Source organism: Sarcophilus harrisii, chromosome 2, assembly GCF_902635505.1.
Source record: "Sarcophilus harrisii chromosome 2, mSarHar1.11, whole genome shotgun sequence".
NCBI lineage: Eukaryota > Metazoa > Chordata > Mammalia > Dasyuromorphia > Dasyuridae > Sarcophilus > Sarcophilus harrisii.
In genome coordinates, this window is record NC_045427.1 from 487,497,231 (window position 1) to 487,514,173 (window position 16,943).

Here is a 16,943-nt window from a genome sequence, read left to right on the forward strand (position 1 = left end):
GACAGTAATTCACAGAGGACTCTCATTCTCTTAAACCTACTGTCTTCTCAAAATAATCCATTTTCATATATATATATATATATATATATATATATATATAAATAAAATAGCTGGAAATTTGGACAGCCAGTAAAGTAGTAATGGTAGCTAGCTAATAGGAAAGTAGGTAAGAGATCCTTTGAAGAGAGGCTGTTTGTTTTGAAATCAGAGAAGGTTAGGATTCTTGTCTGAAGGAATTTTTTGTTGTTTGCATACAGACTGAAAAGGAATCGAACTATGGTCTGAAGATGCTGAAACAGAGGGCTTTAATAAATTTTTGACAGAGAAAACAATAAGAGGCAAACTCTAGTTATCTTCCCTCTGGAGAAGGAAATCCCTTTTCCTGGTAGCCTGCTCCAAAAAGAAGATTCTTTAAAATGAAAAAAAAAAAGTCTTAGAGATGGGAAAAATCAATCCATTGTTGCATTTAATGACAAACTCAAATTATAACATGAAAACCAGTCATATCCTACAGGCCCGTAGGGTTCACTGAAAGTTCTTTTGCCGGGCTATTTGTCACAGAAAAGTCTACACAACCCTAGAATTGATAGAATTCAGTCCACTGAGAAGGATAACTCAGGATTTTTACTTAATTTCTTTTATTATAGAGTTTGGGGAAGAGACAGAAAAAGGAGTGTTCTTTAACTTTGGCCTTCTGGAAAAGGGAATGCTCTAGCTCCATCACGCACGTGACTCAGGACTCTCTCGGATGTGCTTACCCAGAAACATTGTACCCTTCTATCTTAACGGTTGTCCACATAAACCCGGACCTATCCCATTTAAGCTGTTTATCTGCTCTGCACTTTGCACAAAGCCCTGCACACAGCAGGCATTTAATCAAGGCTTGCTTATTTTGTAAAGCAGTGGGATCTTTTCCAGTCTGAGTCTCCTGAAGCCGGCCCAGACCTTAGTTCTGAGACCTGGGATCCATCCCTGTGGATCTTGGTTAGGTGTGTACTCCTAGGTTAGCCCTGCCAGAGCTTAAGGAGCCACCACTCGAATAAGTCTACTTTCACTAGGTTCAAACTTACCGCTGGTCCTGCCCTTTTGGGACTCCCCCGGTGTGGTTGGGGGAACTCGCTGCAGGGAAAAGAACAGGCTTGCCACACACCACACGTTCGCTCTCTATTCCCACCCCTTTTTCGCCCGAAAACTTCCACCCCCCTCTTCTCTTCCCCTACACTTCCCACCTCCACCAGCCCCGTTATCCAGTGGGAGATCGGGGGCCGAACTCCGAAATCCGGGCGTCGAGCTCTGATTTGCTGCTGGCTGCCTGGATCGACAACTTCTGCCTCTCTCTGCCTTCAAGAAAAGAGAGGGAGGGAGGGAGAAAGGGGGGGAAAATAGAAAAGGTTTTCACTCCTCCGTCCGGCTGGCAGGGGACATCACTTGAGTCGAGATCCCCAGAAGGAGCAGGTCGAGGGGAGGAGGAGGAGAGGTGGAGGAGGAAGAGAAGAAGAGGGAAGAGAAGAGAGGAAAAGAGAAGGAAAAAGGGGCCAGGGGTCAGAGAAGGATCCGGGTTGGGGGGGCTCCTAACACTATTCAAACCCGGCAATCCCCACACTGCAACAAGTCGAATCCCCGCCCTGCCCCCTAAAATATTAAAATTTATTGTTTTCCCCTTAAAAACGAGAAAGATCGGGAGAAGTGGACCTCCTCATGGCTCCTTAAAAGTTTTCATTTCCCAGGATCTTTTTGGTGCTTTGGGCTCCCAGCGCTTTGGCCAAGTGCTCCCTCTACAAAACTGCCCCTCGGTCCCTGGTGAAAGTGAGCATGGACGCCCACACACGGTGGAAACGGCGAAGCTGGATACGCGACTGGCCGCTCCTGGTCGCCACCTTCCTCCTCTCCGCCCTCTGGCCGAGTCACGCAGGTAAGCCTGGACCGAGGCTCTCAGGCTGTCTCTCTCCTTATCTCTCCTGGCTGGGCTCGGAACTGGGGCGAGCAGTGCGCACTTGTGTCATCCTGCTGGGCACCTCTGCGGCCAACTGCTGGAGAGTCCAGAGCCACTGGGACAGGGCGGGTCGGAGTTGCACAGAGTTGGGCTTTCTTGAGCCAGTACATTCCGGGATAGGGGAGGAAGAAAGTTTGAGCTGCTTAAGTCTTCTGAATGCCATTTGTCTGGGGCCCCGTAAAAGGGAAGAAACGCTAAAACACAATACCCCTTGCTTCTCCTCCCTCCATCTTTCCAAGCAGTCGAAGGGGGCTAGAATCATAGCAGGATCGAGAGTTGTGTGCAAATGGGACACTTTTTTTTTTTTTTTGGATGAACCGAAACGGTCCTTCATGAGGAGAGTTAAGTTTTGTCCAAAAAGCTCTGTTCTCCCACTCACACAGATCAAAGGCATTCAACTCTAGCCCACACAGGCAAAGCCCTAAACTTTTCTTTATTAAAACTGAGAACCGTCGCCCCCTATAGCTCCATCCTCTCAGTACCAGATTGCATATCCGCCCCAGCCCCCAAAGTCCTAGAGTTAGATTCTGCAAATCTGACGAAGGCAACGCGCGTAAAAGTTGTTCCCAGAACTCGTACTTTCTCTTTCTCTTATACGTCTTTTTTCCGTGATGGAGAGAGTAAGGAAAAAAGGGCATGGATTTTAACTCAAATCCTTTCAAGGCTTTTTCATTGGGGATGCAGAGACCAGGAAAAGGGTCAAATCGTTCCCTTTTAACTCCTTCCACCTCCCTCCCTCCTTCCCCCTCCCCCACTTTCCCCAGGCTTGTCTTCCTCTCAAGGCTGGGTGCACAAAACCTGAGGCCAGGCTTGTAGTCAAAGTTATATAAACTATTCTAAAATATTTGTAGCAACCACTTTGGAACCGTAGTCAGAGATGCCAGTGGGAGGAGAGAGGAGATTGAGTGATGGGGTAAGCCTCTGTCATAATAAAACTCTGTTCTTCCCTACTGAATGTGCAAAATGACTTGACTTCTGCTTAGCTTAGAAAGGTGCCAAAACTTCTACCTTGAAATTTGTCTCTGACTCAAGAGATTCAGGGCTTACCAAGGGCAAGTATCTTCAGTTCGAGATCTTTACATTATTAACTTTCAAAAGGGTAAGAGCTTCTAATACGAAAGAATCACGCTTTTTCAAGAAAAAAAGAGAAAACTCCCAGAAGTCTGATTGATTAATTGTGGGAGAGAGAAAGAATTGTAGAATCACAGAATGATAGAACTGGGTGGGATCTTATCCTCACTTCACAGAAGGGGAGCTGAGATCCAAAGGGAGGATGTGATTTGGTTCAACACATCCAAAACTGTAGCAGAAGAGCTATTTTACTACCTTTCTCTAAATACTTTGCTTTTTAATTTGTTCTAGTGAGTCATCTAAGTAAAGATTATTTGGTTAATAGAGATGGGAGTGGAAGAGGCTACTTTTCCTGTTGCTAATAGTTGTAAATATGGTCCATGAGATAACGAAGTCACATAGGACTGAACATCATCATCACCAAAAGCAGTGGTAAATGGACAGCACTTCTTCATATTTCTATTTACCATCATCCCCACCTTTTATAAATGAAAAAAGTATCTCTTCCCTCAAATGGAAATGTTCTCTGTTCTGGTACATTTTGCTTTTGGTTGTATGCAGAGAGGAACTAGTACCAAGAATGTTAGGGACAGCTCTATGTTTGGAGGAGAGAGGAAAAATTACTGGACTGGGATAGGAATCAGGAAGCTTAGGTTCACATAACTACTCTGCTACTAACTTACCATGCATGGAACATTAGTCATAATACAACACTTACAACACTTCTTTCTGTGAGTCTCAGTTTGTCTTTCTGCAAAATGAAGGGCTTAGACTAGATGGGGTGTGGTATAACTGAAAGAGCTCAGGATCAGAAATCAGAGAGCTTCCATTCACGTCCTAACTCTTAGACTACTTATTACCCAAGTGACTTTGGGTGAATTTTTTTTTTGTTTGGACATCAATATCTTCTGTAAAATGAAGAGTTTGTATGGGACAATCTCTAAAATCCCTTCTGCTCTCAGTCCATGACCTTAAAATCTTTAAAGGCCTCTCCATCTATAAATTCTTTGATCCATCCACCACTGGCATCCTAGTATACTTTGGATGATCTTATTCTGTTTGGTAGAGACAACTCACTACTTAGCTTTTTAAAAAGAAGGATCTTTTAAAAACTTGTATGTTAGTGTTGGTTATGCTTCTCTGTGTTGGTATAAGCAAGCTTTCTTCCTCCAGTCTTCCATCAAAAGGATTTGCTCCTGGTTTTGGATGTGATAATGTAGTAATTCATTGCTGGAGTTGATGACTTAGGACTTGAAATCCAGAGAAAATGGAAAAAGGTATATGAAAGCGACTTAAAATTTTTTTACTCACTTGGGACCCTCTGCCAGATGTTTTCAGAGTTATTTCATAACAGCTTCCCCCCTTCCCCTTTTGGCCTCCTTTTTGGCCAGTGAAAGAATGGAAAGTAAGATTTAGTCTTTGTTTGGGGAAAAAAGTATTCAATATTTTAATGGGGAAGAGAGTGTATGCAAAATGAAACATGACCCCAATATTTGGAAATTGAGGTCATATTGTCCTAATTTCATTGCCAGGACAAAGTCATGTGATTTCTTTTTTCACTATCTCCCTTGAAGAATACTTGAATCTGGGAATGAGTGGGTGGGTGGGGGGTGCTTTCACAAATAATAAATCTTCTGACATTCTGAATCACTGACATTAGCAAAGAAGACTTTTCCATGTTTCCCTAAGCAATTAGGCAGGAAATAAACTAGATTATCGAGTATCCTCTACCCACATAAAGTAAAAATGTGCTTTATAATATTTTTATTTCTTTGGTTAAGTTTTAAATTTCTCCAAGTGGGTGGGGTTTTTTAGTCATCTTCCAGAGGCTATTCATGGTAGAGCAGTTGTCACTGTCCAGAGCTTTTTTCTTGGTATCAAATCTAAATCTTTCTTCTCTTATTTTCATCTCATTGCTTTAAGTGGCTGGTTCTCTCTTGAAGTCCTCTGGCCTCATGAAATTCCCACCCCTACACCCCACCCTTCAGATATTTGTGGACTCTCACCATGGCCTCTCCCTTGGTTTTGACTTGGCCAAGCTTTGCTGATTCTGACTTTTATTTATTTCTCTTCTCCATCCCCCCCTCCCAGAACCACCCCTTCTCTCCCTCCACTCCAGCTGTTCCTTCTCCATCCTTCTTGGTGATCCCAATTGTGTGCTGGGACCCTAGGGCTGCCCTTCTCCTCCGTCTGATTTATGGAGGGTGGGGCGGAAGGGATTGTGGCATGATGAAACAGTCACTCATTGATAATTTTTTTCATGGGCCAATAACAGTTCCATTGAGGACGTGGCATAATACCAGAAAGCTTCATTTATTGTTCTTCTAGTGAGCAGTGCCATTGGTTAATCATGAAGGAGCAGGACAATCTCTAATAGTGATAATTTGGGAGATAGTGGAGGAGAAGGATAGAGGGTCTCTATATGTGATATCACTGATATGAGGAATTCCATATATATGAATTCTTTTCACAAATGCACATCACCAACTCATTTGTAACTTAAGTTTTAATTGCTTCAGCAACTTGTCCATGAACTAGTAGTAGGGTCCAAAATTCAGGTTTTCCTTGCTTTAGGACTAATCTATTGTTCCTTACTTTAAAATGATTTTCAATGGTTATAACAATGCCTTATAGAGCTGCTTTATACTTTTTATCAAAGTACTTCCACATTTGTTATCTCTCTCTCTCTCTCTCTCTCTCTCTCTCTCTCTCTCTCTCTCTCTCTCCCTCTCTCCCCCTTCTCCTTGTTTATCTTAAATAGTCAAGTTCTTGGAGAGAAGTGTATAGTGATGAGGATAGATAACTAACTGCTTTGCTTCCTTGTTCTCCTCTTTACCTTCTCCTTCTCTCCTCTCCCTTCTGTTTCTGTCTTTTTCTCCTTCTGCCTCCTCCTCTTTTTCTCCCTATTCACTTCAGTTGATTGATGACTATCCCCTCCTCCCGCATATTATCCCTCCCTCTGCTTTCGTGGCACTGCTCTCTTTTCTTTCCCTAAATTCTTTGCTAGATCATCATGCATGTCCCACCCCCTGCACATGAATATCCTCTAGAGTTCTGTCCTGGGCCTTTTCCTCTTTTTATACCCTCTTTTTCAATGATCTCATAAGCTCTCCTGGGTTCAATTAACTTCTCTATGCAGATGACTCCCAAATCTATATATTTAACCCTTATCTCTCTTGATCTCCAGCCTAAAACACTAACTGCCTACATATCTCATAAGCAGTTCAAATTTGATATGTATAAAATAAAACATTTTCCTTTTTTGCTTCTTCACAAAATTACCTTCTCCAAACATTCCTCTTTCTATTGAGGGAATCACCTTCATTTTAGTCATCATGTTTGCAACCATAGAGTGATTCCTGACTCTTCATTCTCTTTCACTTCTCATATCCAATTAAAGACCAAGTCTTATCAATGTGGCCTTCCCCAAATTTCTTGTCTCTGTCCCTTTCTTTCTATTTATATTGCTACTTCTCTAGTTCAATCTTCTCAGATCCAGGACATGTCAAAGCATAATGTTTGGCCCATGCATGCTATGTCAACAGAAATATATTTCCCCTGTGCAAAGTTAAAAGCAATATTATAGGGAAAAGAAGCTTTTTCCTGGCAATGGATCCAGAGAGAGTTGCTTTCCTTCCTCTCTTTTCCTTCTTCCAACTTTTGATATTAAGGGGATTCAAGTTTTTCTTTTTGAGTGTTCAGTCTTCTGCCACATACATACATCCTCTTTTCTGAATCTTCTCAGTAACTATGGGACTAATCACTAATCACAAAGCCCTGAAGAAAGCAATAACCTGGCAAAGATCCATATAAGTTATATTGTCATCTGTTCATGTCTGTCAATTATAGGGCTGAATTGGCACTGAGAATGTATTTTCCATTTTGTGACATTTTCGGATGCTTACACTGGATGGCAGATCCTGCTGAGGGGGATGAAAGAAGCCCATGTGGGAGGTGGTGCTCTTACCAGAGAAATACAGGACTCTGGAATAAAATGGAACAAGTCTGACTCTGTTAGCAAACTGGTGTTATTCAGTTTATAGGAAATTACTTTTTTTTTTTTAAAGAAGAAGAAAAATCCATGTTGTCACTACCCATCTTTTAAATGTAAAAATTCTGAAGAAGTAAAGTCTCTCCATTTGTGTATGTGTATTTTTTTCTTTTGGTTCAAACCTGTATTTTCATTAGTATGTAAAAATTGGCTTGGAAACATAGTTTATTTGTAATTTACACAGCCTTAGAGATTGATCATGACTATCCATGAATACAGCTAGGATATGTCAAAAGCAGGATATGAATCGAAGTCTTAACTGTGAGGCTGGCTCTCTAACCACTCACCACACTACCTCTATTATCTTCTTTCCTTCTTTTTTCCCCACTCCCTTCCCTTCTTCCTCCCTACCTCTTTTCCTCCCTTCCTCCTTTAAATTTTAAATAAAAACTTCACATACATTTGACTTTTAAAACAATCTTATGAGGGCAGTGCTATTATTATCCACATTTTACAAATGATGAAACTTATGTGAAGCTCAGAGAGGTTCATAGAATCATAGATTTAGAGCTGGAAAGTCGCTTAGAGATTATCTAGCTCAACAAGCCCATTTATAGGTGGCAACTGAGACTCACAGAGATCATTATTTGCCCAGTAGTACAAAGGTAATAAATGATAGAACTGCACTTTGAAGTCAGGTCTTCTGACTCTAAATATATTACTCTTTCCATTATATCACCACTTTATACAGCTAGTAAGTATCTGAGGGGTATTTGAATCCAGATCTGTCTGATGTGAATTCCAGTGCTCTAGTCATTATATCACATTGCCTCTTCAGATTACAAGATGTTTCTGATTCAGTTCATATGAAAGCCAAGATGGAGGAATAGTATGTTCAAAGATATATGCATGTATTTAGGCAATGGGAAACACACTTTTCAGTGTCATGTTTTTTCCCTCCTATGAGACTGAGAGTTGAAAATGGTACAAGCAAAAAAAAAAAAAGAAGTGTGGTGCTATAAGAATGAATGCTATCAGTGAGGGAAAGTTGCTTAGAATATAGTAAGATAGCAACAGATCTTTATTTTGCTATCCAGAGGCCTTATCAGTTCTACAAGATCACTTGATGAATGATTCTATTTCTGCACATAGAAGGATTGTTCTATAATTGTTTCCTCTATTTTTCCTTCTCTATTTAAATATGTGTAACCTGCTTATCTGATGTCAAAAGTTTGCCAGATGTTAATTATTATGCTTCTAGTATGATACACACATATATTAAGATGCTGAGGGGTGATGGTTCAGTTGACCCAAATAAAGACAGAACAAGTGATCTGTACATTTGATGTTTGATGAGAGGTGATGCATAGCCCTGCCTTTTCTCAAAATATCTCTCCTGCTGGAGATCTTGGCCTGCCATCTGCTGCCTTCCCTTTCTGTCTTGCTTGAAATTTCTGCCACCAGCATCAGAGCTCTGACCTCACTTGTTCATTCATTCATTCATTCATTTTTATTCATTGATCAAATAACTATTAAGAACTCATCAAATGAGATAATATTTATAAAGTTCCTAAAGCACCTAAAATGTTATTATTATTATAATCCATTGTGCTAGGTTCTAGAGGTGATAAAATGATAAATAAGCCACCATTTCTTCCTTCTACTACTCCCAGTAACTTAATAAACTAAAAAAATCCTCCTATTCCTTTGTCCTTCCCTTACAGATATCCTCATGAAGCACATTTTTTAAGTATGTGAGGTATCTAGAAAGACAGTTGCCAAAGGCTATAGAGATACAGAAAGTTTTGAATCCAAGTTTTTCTTGATTGCACATCCAGAAATTTTCCCATAACACTACACTATTATTTTATAGGGGAGATAAGACATAGAAAAGGTTAACTATAATATAAATTAGATTTGGGAGTATAAGAAAGGACAATAAAAAAAGTGTTACAGAACAAAGGGCTATAAGTGAAAAAAAAATTTTCCCTGAGTGGGAAGGAGGGCACTGTGGATTTCAGAAGTTTCTTATTAGCACACAATAAGCTTCTTATATAATTAATTGCCTTCTTGAAAGGCTCTGAATGATAGATTTGAGGGTACAACTTGGAGGTCCAGATAACATCCAAGCCCCGGGATTTACCTACAGGGCAAATGTTACCCCTATGGTTATTTCACTTCCTTCAAAGCTTTCTGTAATTCCCACCACCGGATGGCACAACATGCCAAATTGTATGATACCTGGTCTGTGTATACCCATGTCAACAGAAACAGCATTCCTCTGTGAAAACTAGGAAATAATATGAAAAAGAAAAGGTAAAAATGTCAGAATGGATCCCTCTCTCCCCCAGTACCTCCTTCCCTGTGAAATTTTGGTATTAAAAAAATAGAAAAGTTCTCCTTCCAAGTCTTCACTTCATATGTACACATATGTATCCTTTCTAAACCTCAATAATTGAGGATGATCACTGAAAAAGGGTCCCATGGAGAGTATGCCCAATAATCTAATAGCTTCTATATAGTGAGGCAGGATTTGAACTCAAGTCTTCTTGTTTGTGAATCCAACACTCTTTCAATGTCACCAGCAAGCTGCTCCTATGCTTGACTCTGCTGTCATATAACTAGCTGTGTTGAGGAACCTGGAAAAGAAATAAGGGAGATGAAGGCAGTGTTGATTAGTGCAACTAGGACTAGTCCTGAGTGATGCTTGATACTTTGGGGAACAAATAAATAAAGATCTTGGATACACTACCCTGTTAGCTTTGGATATTTGGCATTTGGTTGGGATGTTGTCACCCTATGTAGAATAATTTTAGGTAGACTGAATCTCACTACTCTCTGCTGACTCAGACCTCATTCATGAAAACCACTTTTTGAATAGTGTTTCTCTTATCTGGGCTGATTTTTCCAAAACTTTGTGGATTCTAGAGGATATGCACTCAACTCAGTAGGGTGGGGGCATCTTTGAAGCAGAGACTGGGTTACAAAGTTTCATCCTGAAAACAGAGGGAGACAGGGACAGATACAGGAAGAGATAAAATGTAGCCTCTGGAAAAATTTTTGGCAAGATTTGAGCTGCATATAAGCAGAATTCTCACATGTGGTGTAGTTTGGATAAAATGCTATCTTTGGATGGTTAGTGAGGTTTTCCATACTGATATCTAGATAGAAGAAAGAAAGCAACCGCAAGAAGCTTATTTTTCCATATTTTTTTTTTTAAAAAAAGAAATAGATTTTAGAATTTTACCTTCAATCAACTTTGAAAAATGTTCAGTTGTCAAGGTTGATGGGAGAGAAAGTAGAACAGTACCTGACTACAAGGCAAAGTTAGATGTCACTCACCAACCCTACAATGCCCTTGTAATACTAATCATGCAAGCGTAGAATGGCAGTAATATCAGCAACCTTAGAACATAGGATCTTACAAAGTAGAACATAGAAGGCAAGAGCTAAAAGAGATCTCAGAAAAAATTTTGTTGGACTTAGACATGAAAGTACATATTAAAAAAAAAGTCAAAGTTTTAATTTACTCTTGCTGTATTTACTTACAACTAGGACAATGCGACCATTAACAGGCTTAGCATGTAATATATGTCCATAGAGGGAAATAAGCAAATGATAGTAACATAAGAATCCTGGGAATTATTGCCCATGCCATCACTATTTAAACATTATATGTCCTAGAATATATGTCCTTGATTCAGATATAACTCATTATAATCAAATTCATTTCATGAAGTATTTAATTTAATGAGTAGATAAATGTGGATATTTGTTTATTAACTTATTTATTTGGACCCCAAGTTTCAAATTGAAGAAATGTTCAGTCTTTAATCATCACATGTTCAATGGTGGCACCTACTGGCAAAAGGAGGTATTGTGAGCCCTGAGTTCTAGTATCAGCTCAGCCACTAACTTGCTGTGTGACCTGGGATACTAAATTGTGTTCTTATTTTTACTTATTAACATATCCTTTTCTTTGTCATAGAGAGGAGGTCCCTCTTTACTTAATTAGTTCAGAGTTAGTTGAATCCTGACTGACTAAACTGGACCAATCCCTCCAGAGAAGTTCTGGTTTTGACAGATACTTCCTTAATTTTATCTTAAAGACAGATCCAGATTTCTCATGAAAAGGAAATAAATTCTGAGTCTCCTGTTCTTTTAAAAGACCACCCACATTCTCCTTTCCTTCTAGACTATCCTAAAGTATATTATTATATAAGCATAATTTCCAATATAAGCAAAGCACATGAAAACTTGAACAATTTTGAATTTTTTTTTATACCTATTTTGGCTATTTTGTAGTTGTCTAAGGCACAGATTTCTGGAGTCAATTCTTTGGGAAAGTATTACTACTCACTATATTACCTCTCAAAATAATCCTTTTGTTATAAGTGTATTGTAGTTAGTTTTCAGAGTTTTCATGAATTTTCCTGCTAAATGAGACTTCTTAAATATAATCTCACTTTTTTTCCTAAGAGAGTTTGCCATCTCCAAAACAGAAAGTACAAAACAGAGGGGATTTAAGACCATAGATTTATAACTAGCAGGAATCTTAGAAATTATCCAGTACAAATCCTTAATTTTACAGATGGGGAAACTGAGATTCAGAACGCATAAGTCATACAGCCAGTTAGGGGCAATGGTAGGATTTGAATCTGAGATCTCTAACTCCTCATTTAACACTTTCTTGAAGTTGACATTTCTTGACAGGTCTTGTTTTGGTGCCCTCAGCATGATCAATCCCATGGATCTTTAAGGATTTCAAAACATTATATACATTTGTACTTCATAGATGTCCATACAAATTCCTCTTAACATTGCACCTTTCCTCAAAACTGAAACTACAGTTTCCTGGAACTGTCAGAGCTTTGCTCTGGTGTGATGGAATTTAGAAAGCTGCTCATAATATCTTTAGTCCTTTAGCAGCATAGAACAATTGAACTTAGCACCTAGTTAGCAGGAATAATTAGTTAAATAGAAAACTATATGATAGCAGTTGTACACCATGATTTGCCCCTCTTCCTCATTACCAGAGTTCTCTCAAGAAGTAACTCTTCTGGATTTGTAAACTCTCCTCATTCCCAGCAAACAATTGTTTAAAACTATTTGTTTGCTACAGGTGCAAAAGTGGTTAGTTATGACATTGCTTCTTCTCTTTCCCCTTCTACCACCTTATGTGGGTCTAATTTCTATAGCATGAAACTGTTTTTAAGGAAGAAAAAAGCCTACATTTTATGCTGTTTGGTATGGGTATCATAAAATGATTTCCAAGATTATCTGGAGGAAAGAGTGGTATGGCATGTGAAAGAAGAACACTGGTCCAGGAATCAGGTATCTGATACAAGTTCTGATTATTTTTCTAGTTTGTAACATTAAATCCATCAATTCCTTTTCTCCTTTAAACCTCAGTTTCTTCACTTATAATATGAGAAGCAAATAATTATTTATTAAATACCTACTATGTGCCAGGCACTGTGCAAAAAGCTGTATTATATCTATATCCTTATCTATCTATATCTCATTTGTTCCTCACAACAACCATAATAGGTGTTCTATTATCCCCATTTTATAGATGAGAAAACTGAGACAGAAAGAAGATTGGCAATTAGTCAGGATTCTATAGCCATTAATTGTCTGAGGCTGGATATGAATTCATAGCTCCCTGCCTCTAGTCCCAGTGCTCCATTCATTGAATCACTGAACTAGTTGCCTCTAATATGAGAGGGAGAGGACAAGAAGATCACTCTAAGGTTCCAGTTCTAGTCCTAATTTTGTCTAGTTCCATTATGGTATTCATGCAGATGCCTCTTCCATTTCATTTCTGATATGGCATCATTGAAGCAGCATTTTTAATAGGACTGAACTGAATGCATTTTGCTTCTCTTATAATAGAGAAAAGTCTGGCTTTGATAAGTCACTTAGCATTCCTGGGCCTCAGTTTCTTTATTTATAAACTGAAGATGTTGGATGAAATGGCTATTGAGGTCCCTTCTGCATCTAGATCTAATATGGATCTCATGTTTGAGGAAGTTACATTACCCCAGACCAGTGAATCAAGTTGAGCCTTTGGCTTCTCAGTCTGCCCTTCTTGCTTCATGTAAGGGGGTGGGTGGAAATGTAATCCCCTACATTACTGGATCAAGTGAAAAACCTCCATTTTTCCAGCTACAATTCTGCCTTACTGTATACCAAGGCTTCCTTCTTTAGGAGAACCAAGTGTGCTAAGCTATGTGCTGAGTTGGCAAGTAAGCTTGGGGATCATGCTAAAGTTTTTTAAACTCTAAATAGAATGCTTTGTGCAAAAAGACAAACAAATGTGGGTGTGCTGAGCAAAACTGGGAGCTCAGAGCCAGAGACATGTTACAGATGGAAAAAATGTGTCCCTTTGCATTCTCCTTGCCCCTCACCCCCATCTCAACTCAGAAGAGGTTTTACATGGAAAAACTGAGGCTGGCAATTGAGCGCTATTAGCTTCTTGAAAGATTGAGTCAGATCCTAGTTTTTCAGCTGGATGAAGGATTCCTTGCTGTTGCACATTCACAGCTCATTCTTGCAAGTTCTCTCCTATTTTTAAAGGAAAAGTAGTGGTGGTGGTAGTGGGGGAAGTATTTTCTGTTTCTTTCTGTTCCCTGCTGTGTTCTTGATCCTCAAGGCTTCTCTGAGAAGCCAAAAATGCAGATTGTGTTGTATGAAGCTGTAATTTTACTTCAGTGGTTGGGTTTTTCTTCCCAACCAATGTGCAAATACCAAAGAGTAATTATGGCTTCCTCTCTCTGTGCAATTAGCATGCCCTCTTTTTGGAGGAAGGAGATAAAGGAGAAAGTTACACTTGTAAAGTTCCATATTAATTTTAAGTCTTCTTTCTTTAGGGATAGATAACACCATTCCTAATGAAGGCTTCTGGAAGAAGCAGGGGAAACAGCCAGACACAGTACTATATTCCCAACAATTCCTTTAGAATTAAAATAAACTTCCTTGGGGATGGTGGTACGAGAGCATGTACTGGAGCAGCTTTTTTTTTTTTTTTTTTGAGTTGGAATTGTGACTTGCAGGAGAAACTGACCAGCCCAAAAGATGCTAGTTGGAGAATGAAGACATTGCAATTCCTACTTAAAAACATGTGGGTCATCTGCACCGGACAGTGATGGCATTGGAGTTGGGTGTGTGTGGAGGAGTGGTAAGAATGAGAAATCTCTCAGACACATGCAAACCAAATGGAAAAAGACCATTCTGGGAAGTGCAATGTGATATTCTGGGGTGGGAAATTGCTAACTTTGGAGTACAGTGTATAGCTTGATACCAATGAAAACTATAGCTTGCTACTCAAAGGTAAATTTTTTTTGTTTGAATTATCCTAATTCTCCTTTGCTCAGAGAATAGAGAATAGAGAAAAGATGAACCTCCTAAATATTCCAATTTTGGGTCTTCACTCTCATCATAGGGAAGGAGTAAAATTTTTGTTTCTTGTACGCTATGGCCCTTCTGGTATGCTCAAAAAGCTCCAAAAGTAAATTTAAAAAAGCAAACCCCTAATTCTCAGCTTCTTTTTTTGGGATAAACTGGAATCAAACTGCTCATGTAACACCTGAAGAAGGGAAGGAATGAGAGAAGGGAAGAACAAACAGGACTAATGTTCCCTAAGGATTTGGGCTCCTCCCCATCCTCTTTCTTTTTCTTGGCCCAGGATTTAAAATGGTGAAATATGACTGCAGTCCCTTCTTTTACCTTTTCCTGCAGCAGGTAATACTAGAAGATCATTTCTTTCTGTAAGAATATTTCCACTGCTACAGAATCACAGTGGCTTTTGCAGCTGGGGAGTTCAGTCACAGCTAAGGTTGTTTTTTTTTATTTAATTTTTGTTTTTTAGAATGCATAATTATGAGATATACATACAGAGGACCATATCATTCAGAACTAGAAAGACTTGAGATAATCTAGGTCAGCCCCATTCCTTTATATCTAGAGAAATTGAGCATCAGAAGAGGTTGATTTTTAAAAAGCCACACAAATTGGGAGAGAGCAAGAGTCAGAATTCAACCTAGTCCTTCAGCTCCAAATCAAAGATTTTTTTTTGGTACATATCACATTGTCTAATCATTTTGGCAAGTGGCAGGGCTATCTTAAAGACAAAGAATCTTGTAAATGCCATGATTTTCTTGTAGAAATGGTCGGAAGGGAAATTGAGGGGTGTCCAAGAACATTCCGTATTCACTTTTCCACTATTGAAGGGGGATGTCCTCCACTGTAGAGCCATGTCCTACATTTCCCTGGTCTGGGTTGCCTTCAATTTAGAGTTAAAGCATTTAAAAACTACCACTTTCTTTTGAGTAGTAAAAATTGTTCCAGGTCTGAACCACTTATTTACTTCATTATCTGCAAATGAAGAACTAAGAAGGGCTAAATCACAGAGAAAGGATATACCCTCTAGCCAGTATAATCTATCCTCTCACTCCCAGGGTCTTAAGCAGAAGTTGAATGGACCACTAGTCCAGCGTGTCATATTGGAGATTCCTTCTTGTTTATGGCCATTAAGCAAAACTCTACAAGTGCAGTCCTGACTAGATGAAAAATATAATTGGGAAATGTTTAACAAAATAAATAAAGATGCAACATATTATAGATAATGTTAATTTGTGATTTTCTGTTTCTCTTTGAGTATGACATGGTCATTGAATTAAATGATCTCAGAGATTCCTTTGAGTTCAAAATTCTATGGTCCCATGATTCCACTGACTGAATTGGAGGTTGTCAGGGGCATGACAGGGAGAATTCTAGGTCTGCCAGTCTGCTATCCCTGCTCTGACCCTCAGTGGTACTGCCCCTGGGCTGTTATTTTCTACAATATACAATCCTTGTAGAGCCTTGTACAACAGCAGAATCATTTGTTCTTTTTGACTGAGACCAAAGAATATCCTGGCACTAGTGAACTTCTTCCAGGATGATTTAGTCACTGGCATTTGAAAGTGAAAGGTTAAATTTTCTAAGTCAATAGCCCCAACTTTTAAGCAATAACAGGCCATAGACTTGGGTGAGAAGGGCAAGCTTTGGTGAGAAATAATAGTATGTGCAGATTCAGGAAAGAATTGCCAGTGTTAAGAGTTGGAGAGGACCTTAGAACACAGATTGTTAGAACTGCAGGCAAGGGTATTAGAACATCAAATACCAGGACTAGAAGAGATCCCAGGACATGGAACATGGACATCAGAACTTGAAGAAATTTTAGAACATAGAAAGTAAGATTTGAGAAGACCTTGGAATATAGAGTTTTAAAGAACCTTACACTCAGAATGTTCAAACTAGATCAGACCTTGGATATCATCTAATCTTATTCTCTTCATTTTATAGATGAGGAAACTTAGATCCAGGAAAGAGAAATAAAGGATTTATCCAATGTTACAAAAATTGACAGAATTGGGGTCAGGACAAAGTTTTTCTGACATCTTTCTAATGTTCTTTTCACTGCATCACAGATCATACAATAATAATGAGACCTTATACTTATCTAGTGCTTTAAAATCCACCAAATATTATCTTGCCCTACCTTTCTCAAACTGTTTTTAGGAGGGGCCCATGGGAAAGATGGCATGAAAGTGTTTTGTGAAAGTTAAAAGGTACTACTTATTCCTGCAAGGGCCTCCCAGTGAGAGGAGAAGTGCTTTCATAGAGGTGGCAGCCATCCTAGAGGAATAGCTCAGGACATAATCAGAGCTGGGTCAGGAAATTAGGCTTTTAATGTCCTTCCTACAGCTCTGATTTGCAAGCCTCAGGCTATGGTTAACTATGTTGGCAGATACTGAAGAAAGAAATGTCACTAGTCACGTAACGCATGATCTGCCAGATTAGTGATCTATGAATGAGCTGGAGCCAAGGTTTTGAAGGAGGTAA

General features: G+C 39.2%; 1 protein-coding gene across 2 annotated transcripts in view; it reads left to right on the forward strand.

Annotated features, from left to right (window-relative positions):
* Window positions 1-1,386: 1,386 nt before the first annotated feature.
* COL5A1 (collagen type V alpha 1 chain) overlaps window positions 1,387-16,943 on the forward strand; it is a 295,993-nt gene continuing 280,436 nt past the window's right edge. For both annotated transcript variants that reach the window (XM_012553992.3, XM_012553994.3), the window contains exon 1: window positions 1,387-1,912. In XM_012553992.3, the coding sequence (XP_012409446.1) occupies window positions 1,813-1,912 (100 nt within the window). In that variant the 5' untranslated portion in view covers window positions 1,387-1,812. The remainder of the gene's footprint in view (window positions 1,913-16,943) is intronic.